Raw genomic sequence first — 13505 nt, forward strand, 5'->3', positions numbered from 1 at the left:
TTTACATATCAGACTTTGACAGTACACGAGGGAAATGAAAAGCGTCTCAAATTGTAGTTTCAAGTTTACCTCTGTTTGGTGATAGCGATCCTGAAATTTAACGGATGCTACTTTTCGTTTCCATGTTAATAGGAATGTTGATGCGATGTGTAGAGATATTTCCTTGTTGCGTAATTTTTATCACAGAAAGCGGCCATCGTCATATAAGCCTCTCTCCTACAACTGGTGAGTATTCAAACTAAGATATGTATCGATTGTAGGAAGAAAATTTGTTTAAATGTTTCTTTGAGCCTCCCTGCCTCATGACGTACGATAATGCAAGAGGGAGGGCTAGTGTCACAGTGGTAATACCTGAGTCTTGTCACTTAGATGGCCTCAACTGCATCACTTCATCAAAGAGTAATGATGTCATTTGGACTTGGCGTCTGGGCTATCCTTGTTGTCTTATCAGAAGAAGAACTGGTAACGTTTGCTCAAAAATGGTGTTTTAAGCCCCTTCATCATGTAACGAAAGCTTCACAATAACTTCGGTGGAATTTACCTTTACGTATCGGACCTTTACAGCACACGAGGGAAAAATAAGCATCTCAAGTTGCAGTTTCAAGTTCACTCACCTCTGTTTAGTGATAGCGATCCTGTAATTTAACGGATGCTACTTTTCGTTTCCACATTGTTGGGATCGTTGATGGGTTTAGGTATTTTCTTGTAGCGTGATTTCTATCACGCAAAGTGGCAATCGTCCGCTTCAGTTAAGCCTCTGCCCCCCAACTAGAGAAAGTCGTGTTATTGAGTTTTCAAACTAATGCTTTTAAACTACCCCCGCCGGGTACTTTACAGGCTGTTGTTAGGCACTTTGGGGCGTGGCCCCCTCGTGGTCCCGTGTGACACCCGGCGGATGCCGGGCTATTTGTTGGGCCCGGTCGGGCCCCCCGAATTATTTTTAGACGGCCTTAAAATCAACGCGGGACAAATAGACGCAGTGAGGTACACCGGGAGGTCCCCCCCCCCGTACCCGACACACACATTTGTTGCTTCGGGGCCCGACCGGGACTACACCCCCATTCTTCCACTGAGGCGGGCCGTCATTGTTCTCCACCTTGCCCTGTTTGTTGCTGCCCGCTGCACCCCCCTCCCCCCCCCCCAGCTTCAGCCCATTTGGTTTCCATGTCATGGCTTGCCCCCCCTCTTTTCTTTCCTCTGCCAGACACCAATTTAGTGCCACCCTGGGGAGCCTCAGCCTAGGCGCGACCCCCGCACGTTCATCATCTCAATCATCTCTTCTGAATTTGAACTTCGTGAGACGGGGTCGTGGTCTGAACGTAAGCTGGTGACGGCACAAGTGAAGATTGGTATCAAATCAATTCAGATCACAAAAAGGTGATCGGAATTTTCGAATAAGGTTGCTTTCCTCACACGAAGACAAACAGTCGCCTTCCGTAAAGTTCATCCTCAAGATGGCCTTGTTACAAATATGAAGTAGAAAAAAATCCAATAGCATCCGCGAAGAATCCACTCCTGTGCCCCGGTGTCAAGGATGTGACGTGATAGGAGTGCCCCATGGCAAATTCTTTATAACGGATGATACTCGATGATCTTCACGGAAGGGAAACATGCGGTGTTTGCTCAGTTTCTTCATCTTCTCCTAACAAATAATGCCAATGACCTGACCAGACGGCTGTCATCATGGCTACGACAGGTGTAGCAGACACCCTGTGGTGCTCGATCGACGACGCTATGTAGCAAGTGGCAGAACAGGGGATGGTCACCATATATACATTCATTTGAATATGTTTGGGTTTGACTGCGCAGCGTAGTAGTTTGTTAGGCTTGACAATGTGAATGTGAAAAGTATATAACTGCTTGCAAATGTAACCCTTCAAGCTAGAATATTATGTTTAATAAGTTAAAGTTACTTTGTCACCGTGAGTTTGCCAAACACTATGATAAGTACATGTATTTCCGTACAAACCAGGGCTGAATCATGTTTTTTTAAAGGGATCTAGGGAAACGCCTTTACCGAAATAATAACAAACCAAAACTGGTGAACATTCAATCGCGTTATGGAGCCTGTGTTCCAGAACTTCAATTTAATGCGGGTGGGCCACTACACGTAAGGAGCGCGATTATAGTTGATCTTACATGTTCAGACTAGTGGTAGGCACTTCCCGTTGTCTTGTGAAGTTAGCCAAACTCCTTTTCTCTTTCCTCCAGGCGCTCCGGTAGTAGTGCGGGTCAGCATGTCGATCGCCAGTATCGACCAGGTGTCGGAGGTCAACATGGTAGGGAAACATTTTTCTTCTTCTTTGAACAGAACAAAACGAGTTCAAACATTATGAATCGCCAGTATGGAGGAGGTAGAAGAGGTCAACATGGTAAACGAAACGTTTTATTAGAAGTTTATTGCAAGTTCATGCCCGTGGGCTAATTGCAAATACATGGTAAAACATAGGGAAAAACATGCATGCGTCAGTAAACTGTGTCTGACTTTGTTGTAACCATAGGCTACCATATTTTGTATTGGTAGCGAAACTGTAAAGAGAACAAAAGATTTGTTCAAACACTATAAAAATCGCCAGTATCGACCAGGTCTAAGAGGTAAGGAAACATTTTTTCTTCTCTGAACCGAAAAATAGTACTTCAAACATATCATAAATCGCCAGTATCCATCAGTTAAGAGGTCAACATGGATATAAAAGTTTTCTTTTATTGGTTAAGAGAATAAAAATTAGTTCAAACGTTATGAATCGTATGAATTAAGTGTCGATTTGGTATAAGAAGTCAACCATTGATCTGTCTTTGTGTTAAAGCAAATCAAAATAAAAAATAACACAGATGCGCTAATGTTCAATTTCTGTATTGTTCAACAGTGCAGGATGCTATAACCGTCGTATTTTGCAACGCGCCATCTTCTCAGGTGGCAGGTTATATTCCATCGAACAACGTTAACGCTTTGGGCTATAGTGAAAAATTCCATCACTGCGGCAAGACAGCTATAATGGCCCAAACAAGCTTTTAACATCAATCTTACTCTCTTCTCATAGAGCAGAGGGGGAAACATACGACGTGGTAAATAAAGGATACATAACTCACTCGGTCATGTCTGAGACCTGGCAGGCAAAGACGTACATCAAATACTGAAAATGTGATCGGTATATGATGTCGCCATCTATCATGTCGGTACTTCTTTTTTCGCAGAGCTGAAATATATGCGGATCTATCACATAAACCGTAAGGCAAACTGTAAACTGTAAATAAAGGATACATATTTCACTCGGTCGATTCAAATACCTGCCAGACAAAGACGTACATCAAATGCAGAAAAATGTGATCGGCATACAATGTGACCATCTATCATATAGATACTTTTCTTTTCGCACAGCTGAAATATATGCGGAGCTATCACAGTAACCGTAAGACAAACTGTAAACTGAAAAATAAATGATACATATTTCACTCGGTCGTATCAAATACCTGCAAGGCAAAAGGTACATCAAATGCAGAAAATGTGATCGAGCTGAAATATATGCGGAGCTATCAAAGAAACCGTAAGGCAAACTGTTCGAGTCTTAAATCATATCAGCGCACCCGCCATCCTGCGGCTACGATTCCATTCATACCACTCAATCATCCTCTACTGGATGCAGTAAACGTCAATGCACATTTGTGAAGAAAGACGATTTTCCTCGGGGATTCTTTGAAATGACTTTAGCCCCAATAAATCTCCAGCGTTCCTTCAGACGGGTTAGGGCACATCATCCACAGCATTTCTCTGTGCTTGTGTCGTCAATATGAAAATAGATCCGAGGTAAATGCCACTCGAGGACAGAAGAAAAATGTACAGACTATGCATGATGTACACAATGGCTAATAAAATGGTGAATGTACTCAAAAAAGTAAAGGAATGTAGCTCAAAAAATTAAAAGAAATAGTTATACCTTCAAGTACCAGCGAGAGTTATCAACGCAAAGTTGATGTGTTCGAAAATTCTTTTTCTCTAGAACTGTCGTAGAGTAGACCTCATTGCCACCAAGTGCTATAAGAGCATCCTCAATAGATAGCGTTAAACAACGCGTACAGAAGAATCTGTGCAAACTGTAGGTGTAACAGGTCGGTCAGTGTAGTATAACTAGCTACTGCCCCTCGCGTGCCTGTGAAGCTGATGCTTTACATCGAATGGCGGTAATACCGGCTATATAAAATGTAGATACAAGTACAGTACAGGTCTCACTGTTCTGATACATCAGATACAAATAGAATGCCAACATGTGCTCGAAGAAGCTCGAAGAATCTTTGAATTCACAGAATCATTTATAAACGAGTTACACTCGTCTTCAGACTTATTTCCAGTCACTGATAAAATGGATACTTTGTAATCACATTTAAAGCTTCTTGTTCACAATGAATTGCAGTAACATAGATAAACTTTAAAACCGAATTTAGAATGCCAGTTGGCCTTGTGGGCACTGAATAGCTTGTGTAGGTGCGGGGTGATGAGGACAACGATTACAAGCAAAAGGTCATACTGAGGAAAACTATAACAGGCAAAAGGTCATGCCGCACCTGTGTGATGAATCTCTATCTTCTCTGACATTTGGCATCTTAATACGTCTGTATAAGTTCATAAGAGCAACCCCTCTAGATGATAATCGGCTTCCGGGTAAGTCTATCCAACAAAACATGTATATATATTGCATCAGGAAAGTTAACTACAGCAATCTAGACAGGACCTCCAGCTGGTCCTGCCGGTCAACACGCATCTACAGCCAAACCCAACCCAATCACGTCATAATCACTAGAAATCGTACAGACAAGGACTGTTAAAGATGCCCATACTTCCAAAGAACTGTCCTAGACTAGAACTCCTTACCATATTCAACCACTCAAATACCAGAGTTCATGGAGGAGGTCACACAACACCTGAGGAACCACCAATAACATCACACTACTACCTCCTCGGCGTGTGACCCCAACAAAGGCGGTTTGCCTGGTACACAACCAGAACCACAGCCAGAACATATTCTTCTGCGTTGTTACGTCAATTCCTGAAACTTTGGCCATCATATTTGCGTGGAGAGAGGGGAGAATACACGTGGAAGCAGCCAGATTCTAGCATGACGTTGGTCAACGACAGTTATCTCTATAGTCATTGATTATTTCCTTCCTTCCTACAGCCATTCGCTCATTCATTCAGGATAACCGCCCGGCCTTTGAGGGAACCACCGCCAACCTGCAATTTTATCCATACATTCATTCCTCTACTTATCCATTCATTAACTCATTGATTCCGTTATTCCAGGACTACATGTTGACGATCTTCCTGCGGCAGTATTGGCAGGATAACCGCCTGGCCTTTGAGGGAACCAGCGCTAACCTGACGTTATACGTACGCAAGTTTATCCATGCATTCATCTCTCTACTGATCCATTCATTAACTCATTGATTCCGATATTCCAGGACTACATGGTGACGATCTTCCTGCGGCAGTATTGGCAGGATAACCGCCTGGCCTTTGAGGGAACCACCGCTAACCTGACGCTTGACGGCCGGCTGTCGGACCGGCTGTGGGTCCCGGACCTGTTCATTCCGAACTCCAAACAGGCGTTCCTGCACAAGGTCACGGTGGACAACAAGCTGCTGAGACTGCACCCCGACGGGACGGTACTGTACGGGCAGAGGTGGGGAAACATATCAATTCTGAGGTTTGCTTTGAAAGCTACCGACGTAAGACATTGGATGCTAAGAAGTTTACTCCATACATACATACAAACGAGTAAGTGCATACAAATGAGTTTGATTACACACAATCATATGGAATATAAGGGTGTCTAGATTATGCAAAAATAGACCGGACTCTTTTAATGTCACAGTGGCTTCCGACTGGAGAAGGTTGGTTGGACTGTATGTACAAACTTTGAACGTTCGTACCTTCTGTCGCAAGTGGTTGGATCTTATGAAAGAACCGTTGAGTCCCTTAAAGAATTTTTGCCATCAAAAGCGCCACCAAGCACCTTCATTTAAAACTGCATATGACAACCACGTAACCACGTTAAGAGTACCTCAAGTATGACAAGCGGTGCATGACAGGTTGAAACTAAATAGCCTTGGGGGACATTTTGTTTTCTATTCGTGCGCTAACCACCTTTTAAGGTAAGGAAATGTACGTATAGACAGGTTTTACGGCTTTACCATCAGCACGTGCTGCTTCTTCTTTTACCAGAATAACCGCAAAGGTGGCCTGCACCATGGACCTCCGGAACTACCCGTTGGACGAACAAAACTGCACGCTGCAGTATGAGAGCTGTAAGTATTCAGGACTTCTGGACTTAACTTTATTTGAGTCCACGATTAACTTCACCACACATTTCAATAATGGCATTTGTACAGATGGATGCCGGCTATATTCAGAGTACAAAAAAATAAAGGTGTCCACTAACATAAACATGCCCCGGCCCTACTTTAGACTAAAGTGTAAGTTCGGTTTTAAGGGGCTGGTCTGAAGGTGTTATGAATGTACTACTAGATATCCATTCATTCCGTTCCCACAGTTGGAAACACCACAGTTGCTATCAAGCTTATTGCCATGAGGAACATGACAGCCAGCCATCGAAACGTCGGCTGTTATCGATTTCTTTGTTGTGAATTAAAGCTTCCTTATACGGCTAAAAGCGTGATTTAGTCAGGCTAATATTAATCTATACCGACCGATCCTCGGTATGTTCCCACAGACGGCTACACCACGCAGGACGTGCTGTTCCTCTGGAAGGACGGGAACGCCTCCATCCACGGACTGGAGGACATCGAGATCGCGCAGTTCGACATCGGAGGCTTCACCACGTCCGAGAACCACGGCTACTACGAAACAGGTACAGGTTATATATATTCAACTAATGCATGAATGTGAGGGGAGCCACGGTTTTGATATTCAATTTTGCAGAATAATGTTAGGGGAGCCACGGTTCTGATATTCAACTAATGTATGAATGTGAGGGAGCCACGGTTATGATATTCAACTAAGGCATGAATCTGAGGGGAGCCACGGTTCTGATATTCAACTAATTAATAAGGCATGAATGTGGGGGGGGGGCACGGTTTTGATATTCAACTTAGGCGTGAATGTGAGGGAGCCACGGTTCTGATATTCAACTAATTAATAAGGCATGAATGTGGGGGGGGGGGGCACGGTTTTGATATTCAACTAAGGCATGAATGTGAGGAGAGCCATGGTTCTGATATTCAACTAATGCATGAATGTGTGGGGAGCCACGGTTCTGATATTCAACTAATGCATGAATGTGTGGGGAGCCACGGTTCTGATATTCAACTAATGCATGAATGTGTGGGGAGCCACGGTTCTGATATTCAACTAATGCATGAATCTGAGGAGAGCCACGGTTCTGATATTCAACTAATGCATGGATGTGTGGGGAGCCACGGTTCTGATATTCAACTAATGCATGAATGTGTGGGGAGCCACGGTTCTGATATTCAACTAATGCATGAATCTGAGGAGAGCCACGGTTCTGATATTCAACTGATGCATGAATGTGAGGGGAGCCACGGTTCTGATATTCAACTAATTTATAAGGCATAAATGTGAGGGGAGCCACGGTTCTGATATTCAACTAATGCGTGAATGTGAGGGGAGCCACGGTTCTGATATTCAACTAATGCTTGAATGTGAGGGGAGCCACGGTTCTGATATTCAACTAAGGCATGAATGTGAGGGGAGTCAAGGTTCTGATATTCAACTAATGAATGTGAGGGGAGCCACGGTTCTGATATTCAACTAAGGCGTGAATGTGAGGGGAGCCACGGTTCTGATATTCAACTAATGAATGTGAGGGGAGCCACGGTTCTGATATTCAACTAAGGCGTGAATGTGAGGGGAGCCATGGTTCTGATATTGAACTAATACATGGATATGTGGGGAGCCACGGTTCTGGTATTCAACTAATACATGGATGTGTGGGGAGCCACGGTTCTGGTATTCAACTAAGGTATGAGATCGCGCAGTCCGACATCGGAGGCTTTACCACCTCTACTACGAAACTGGTATATTTCATCTTTTAAATGCATCTATTTGTCTTAGACACACGGCCATTTTAACCAATACAAAAATAGATACAAATAAAACTACCTATGATAAAGATGATTTTTTCAATACTTGTTTTTCTTTTTCATATGACAAAAGTTGTAAAAAAAATGAACGGGTGACTTTTCGACGTTTAGCATGAAAAGTGTCGATACCAAAATCACAGCTACGACGAAGACGCAGTCGATCTTAAATGGATGGATTGGTTGAAATGTAGCGTACTTTTTACTATATGAAACATTCTATGTGGTATGCTTTCCATCTTAACACGTACCCTTCAAGTTGCTATTCAAATCGTCCTCATCGTCATTGTGGGCTGGAGCTAAAGTCCTATGGAGGTAGCTAAGATTTGTTGATTAAAAAAGCTGAACTGTGAGTTGGGCATCTACCAGATTAGGTCCTTTTGGACAAGAAACACGCCGAAAATATCAATGAAGATACAAATACCTCTTTTTCTTTGACATCCAGGGGAATACCCGAGACTGACGTTTTGCTTCCGGCTGCACCGTAACGTGGTGTTCATCATCCTGCAGACCTACCTTCCCGCCATCCTACTCGTCATCTCATCCTGGGTCAGCTTCTTCATTAACCCGGAAGCAGTTCCTGCAAGGGTCACGCTAGGTCATTAGAAATTTATTTCACCGTCAAGATTATCAAGACTCTAAAACTAACGCACGACATGTTGAGTAGGCACGTGACGTCACACTAGAGAAATATTGCTGGCTATCGCTGCCATATTGATTTTGGGATGCCGACCGATAATTCGGAGATTCGAGATCTGAAAAACTCTCTAAACAGCAGCATCCCCTCTGCTTCCACTTCCCTAAGCGTATATAGAGAGAACAAGACAATGAGCCGTTCCTAATTTCTGGAAGAATTGTCTTCCAGCTCCAAATCACCTGGCTCTATCTTATAAAAAAAGTTCCCCCCAACATGACAACGATGGGAATCTATATGCCATATATCTAAGTTGTGATGTGATAAAAACACTGTGTGCTCAGAATGATTAGACGCCATCTTGGATCTATCTAGTGGCGGCGCTGGCAACCCAAGTTGCGACGTCATATGCAAACGACCTTTTGTTCCCATTGCAAAGGCATAACCATGGTGCTGCCTGTGACGAAGAATCATTTCTATGCGCTCCAAATGACGTACCGCCTTGGTTGCGGGAATGAGAACGAAAGATCGTTTGCATATGACGTCACGACACAGCTATATAGGTTGCCACCGCCGTCATGTTTGTGGGTAATTATACAAGTAGATCCAAGGTGGCGACCGATAACTTGGAACGTATCATGTTCTTGTTATTCTGAGGTAACATGCTCCCGTTGTGTCCATTCTAAAGGCATCACCACGGTGCTAACTATGACGACACTGAGCTCAGCCGCTAAAGAGTCCCTGCCGAAGATCTCGTACATCAAGGCCATCGACGTGTACCTGGCCATGTGCTTCTTCTTCGTCTTCGCGGCGCTGTTGGAGTACGCCATCGTCAACTTCAGCTCCGTCGGCATCGCCAAGAAACAGGCCAGCCTGCAGGGACAGCAGGAAAAGGTAGCAAGAAATTAAATTGAATCACTGAAGATGTAACTGAAAGGATACACGACATGCGGTAAATATTGCATATCCGTTTAATAAAAAAAAGCACAGCGCAACATTGCAGTCTGCTGGGCCAGCAGGAAAGGGTTAAACATTATTACCTGCACGAAAATAGGAGGTATAGTTTTAGACCTGTTTGTTTGTCAAACGCAACTGAGTTCCAAAAATCAACAAATCCATTCCAGTCATGAACGGGACACACTGCAGCAGCGACACCTATCTGCAGTGCGAAGTAACTACAGTCAGCATTGCCCTGAGGAACCAGACATATGGTGTTCGAAACGCCGGCTACGTATAAGCTCTTTGATTTTCTATCAAAAACTTCATAAAAACCAGGTTATCCAAAATCATATCTACTTGCTTGCACAACTGTTTCATTACCTGGTTGTCTAAACTTCATCGACAGCTTAACTTAATGTTTGTATTGCAAGATGATTTTAGAAATAATCTCCAACATACCTTTCTTTCTCGACCCTCTCCAGTCGGAGTGTCACGTCTGCCGTTGCCATGACGTCGAGGCCCGCGTGGGGGGTCTCAACGGCGTGTCATCCCAGCATACCCTGCGCGTCGACATCGAGAACGAGGCTGCCCAGAAGGAGACCTCGTTTTCGCTTCCGGATGACGTCAAAGACCAGTGCAAGTCACGTGGGACATTCCTACCAACCCAGTCCAGCTACGCGGATGGTGCCTATCCAACGGACGCAGGTCTAGACGACGGCGAGGGCAAAAGCAGATGGCCTCTAGCAGCAGCGGTGACGACGATGCTGCACCACATCTACGGAAGACGTCCTCAGATCAAAAACTCGAACAACATCGACAAATACTCTAGAGTCATGTTCCCCCTCCTGTTCGTCGTGCTGAATATCGTCTACTGGTCGGTCTACCTGTACAGACGGCACTACTTCGTCGTGTTTTAATCCCCCTTCAACGAAAGGACTTTAAGAAATTAGCATGAAAGTTCATATGATTTGGTAAATTACATGATCACATAAACAGCACACCGACCTTCTCTCAACAAGGCGGGGGCGATAACGAGTGATTCGATCGAAATTTCCGGTGAATCAAGAGTTAGTTCAAGAACAGTTTATTTCTCATTATGACTTTTTCAGAATACATATTTCTTTGATTTGATTTAATTTTGGATGACGATAATCGCCGCAATCTCAAGAACTTCGCACTGCGAGTCACCCGAATGTGATCACTGCGGACGATTCAATCACTTCAGAACGCGACAGCAAAATCTGTAACCGAAAGTTATTATCAACCGTTGTTTAAATTCTGAGCTGACTCTTCTGTATCTGTATCTGTATCTATATAGCCGGTATTACCGCCATTCGGCGTAACACCAAATTTCACTTAACCACGGTAAACAGGTCTGGAAGAGTAAATGATATATGGTCCTTTTCCATCAATGGTTCGTATGATAAAATTGCATTTAGAAATATAATACACTGTAAGAAGCTTATTACAAATATGGTGTTTGCTGCCATGTGAATATGACATTCAAAGGGTTCCTCATGAAAATACGTGCGAATCCTGACATGGTTATTCTCATCAACAGTTTATCTCCTATATACCTGAACGTGCCTCCTTTTTACCATTTTATGGCATATTCATGTCCTTTCTTTTGAAGACAAGAATAATGTTATTGATATTTGTTCATTTATTGGTTGTTACATCACAGGCAAGCACCCTAACCAATATCTAAGAAAGATGAAAATTGTGTATAATATTATACCTGTATGTATAGATGTGTACACGAAAACAGGCTGTTGTTGTAGGGGCCCTTAATGGGGATGAAATGTGTCTTAACCAATGGATATATATCAACCTGTGGTCTTAGCTCTGAGGCAGGCGCTTCTAAGTAGACGGTCATGTAAAGAGCACACACCACTATTAGGCAGTTATGTCAAAAATGATGTAAACATTCAAGTGTCGCAACCTGGCCTTTTGAGCTGATCCAAAATTGTCATAGATCTTAAACTCTGTAGAGTCAATTCCATGTCACCGAGAGGGTTTTCAGGTAATATTGCTAGTGAGTTCAAACAATTTTAGATAAAAGACTATTCAAGTCAAAAAAGTTCTAAATTGTTCAAACAATCAAGAATGAAAGTTTGAACATGTTTGAACTTACTTATATATGTTGGAACTATTTGGAAAGTAATTGCACAAATATCTCTTTATTTAGAACAATTTTCAAACATCTATGTGATTGTTTCACAATTCAAACATGTTGGAACAATTTGAATCATTTTTCAAATGGTAGATTTGGGTTATTGCCCCCATAAAAGTAGGTGCTAATCACACTCTATTGTCTGCCTCTGTATATTTTTAGATTTCACGTCTGGACTTTTGTCTTCAGGTGTCTATGCATGGCACCCAGGCCTAATCCCCTATACTTTGAAGGGATGTGTGAATTGCCCTGTTCCCATCCCACTGACCCAGTTATACCATGTTGTTATGATGTTGGAACATGTAAGAACAAATGATCAACCTATTTTCCAACAGTTTCGAAAATAATACAAATAACATGTGCAATGTTAGAAATTTGTCTAACATCTTGGAACACAGCAGAAACTATTTAGAACATCACATGAATGTTGGAAATTGTTCTAAACAATCACTTATCTCCCTTAGATTGTTACAAAGGTTTTACAAATGTTAGAACAAAAGGCAACAAACACCCTCTCGGTAATGTGGAATCGACTCTACTGGCTTATTCATGGGATTTCCTAATATCCGACTTGTACTTGTTTAGTGTGAAATTGTCAGCAAGTGTTAGCCTAAGGATACAAGTCAATCAAATATGATATTGTGCCAAGAGTTGGCAGTTTAAAATGCAATACTTCAACTCACTATTTCGAGGAAGAGAGAAAAACAATGACCAGAAATGCTGCTTTTAGAACCGACGGTCTCTATTGGTTAATGATTAACTACTGGTTAATGATTAACATCGTACCGCTGGCGGTTGTGACTATGTCAGGACGAATTATACTACTAGCTGAGTAAACTCGGCGTAAAGGATATCCAAGCAGGAAAAGTCGACTGAACACTTTGAGTTGAAAATGCCGGTTGTGCCGTTACAAGGAGCTTAGGATAATCATTGACTGGTAAGTAATATCTGTGGAACAAAAATATGGCCTCTTTGACTGGTTTTAATGAGATAACCATTTTTCCATATTTTGTTTCTATACGTTTTGCTGTCGCAACATAACATTGCAACGAAGAAGACATATAGCCGTTGGTTCCTTCAAACAAAAACAGAATTACAATGTTGTGCCATGTATACCCAAGAATGCGATGAAGCTGTATTGTATGTATACTGTATATAGGCGTTGAATAGTATCTGTATCAAGTATCTGTGCTTCCATACATGCCCTGAAGTTGGGTTGAACTTGAGAATGAACCCAGCGGAGATATATTCGGCGGCTGCTCCGGGTATAAGGGATCTCCGTTTCACAATAAAGTCTTGTGCCAAATGTGTTGTTTTCGTCATCTTTCAGAGCCTTCCACAATATTTCTTTTTTTCGTCACGTTGACACTTTGTCATGGTTGGCAATACAGAAACTGTCAGCTTTGCTTTTTCGTTTCCCAGTGTCCCTAAGCTGTGTCTGTATCCAGTACTGACATTATCTGGATTCGGTCTTGATGAAAGAAATTCTTGAAGAAATTGTAAGCTATAGCTTCAAACAATGGATAGAATTTGTGCAATGTAAGATGTCAGAAGAGAGAGATGATTTCACTCATCTCCTGACAAGAGGATTTGGGCACGTTATTTTTTGTGGTCCTGTTATTGACGTGTAAAATGAATGCCTCA

The 13505-nt window shown here is 42.6% G+C and overlaps 1 protein-coding gene across 1 annotated transcript in view; it reads left to right on the top strand.

Annotated features, from left to right (window-relative positions):
- Positions 1 to 11672, top strand: part of LOC136429685 (gamma-aminobutyric acid receptor subunit beta-1-like) — a 40138-nt gene extending 28466 nt beyond the window's left edge. The window contains exons 3-9 of the mRNA XM_066419622.1: positions 2212 to 2279; positions 5455 to 5675; positions 6218 to 6300; positions 6726 to 6863; positions 8561 to 8713; positions 9438 to 9643; positions 10171 to 11672. Of these exons, the coding sequence (XP_066275719.1) occupies positions 2212 to 2279; positions 5455 to 5675; positions 6218 to 6300; positions 6726 to 6863; positions 8561 to 8713; positions 9438 to 9643; positions 10171 to 10605 (1304 nt within the window). The 3' untranslated portion in view covers positions 10606 to 11672. The remainder of the gene's footprint in view (positions 1 to 2211; positions 2280 to 5454; positions 5676 to 6217; positions 6301 to 6725; positions 6864 to 8560; positions 8714 to 9437; positions 9644 to 10170) is intronic.
- The last annotated feature ends 1833 nt before the right edge of the window (positions 11673 to 13505 follow it).

This window comes from Branchiostoma lanceolatum, chromosome 3, assembly GCF_035083965.1.
Source record: "Branchiostoma lanceolatum isolate klBraLanc5 chromosome 3, klBraLanc5.hap2, whole genome shotgun sequence".
NCBI lineage: Eukaryota > Metazoa > Chordata > Leptocardii > Amphioxiformes > Branchiostomatidae > Branchiostoma > Branchiostoma lanceolatum.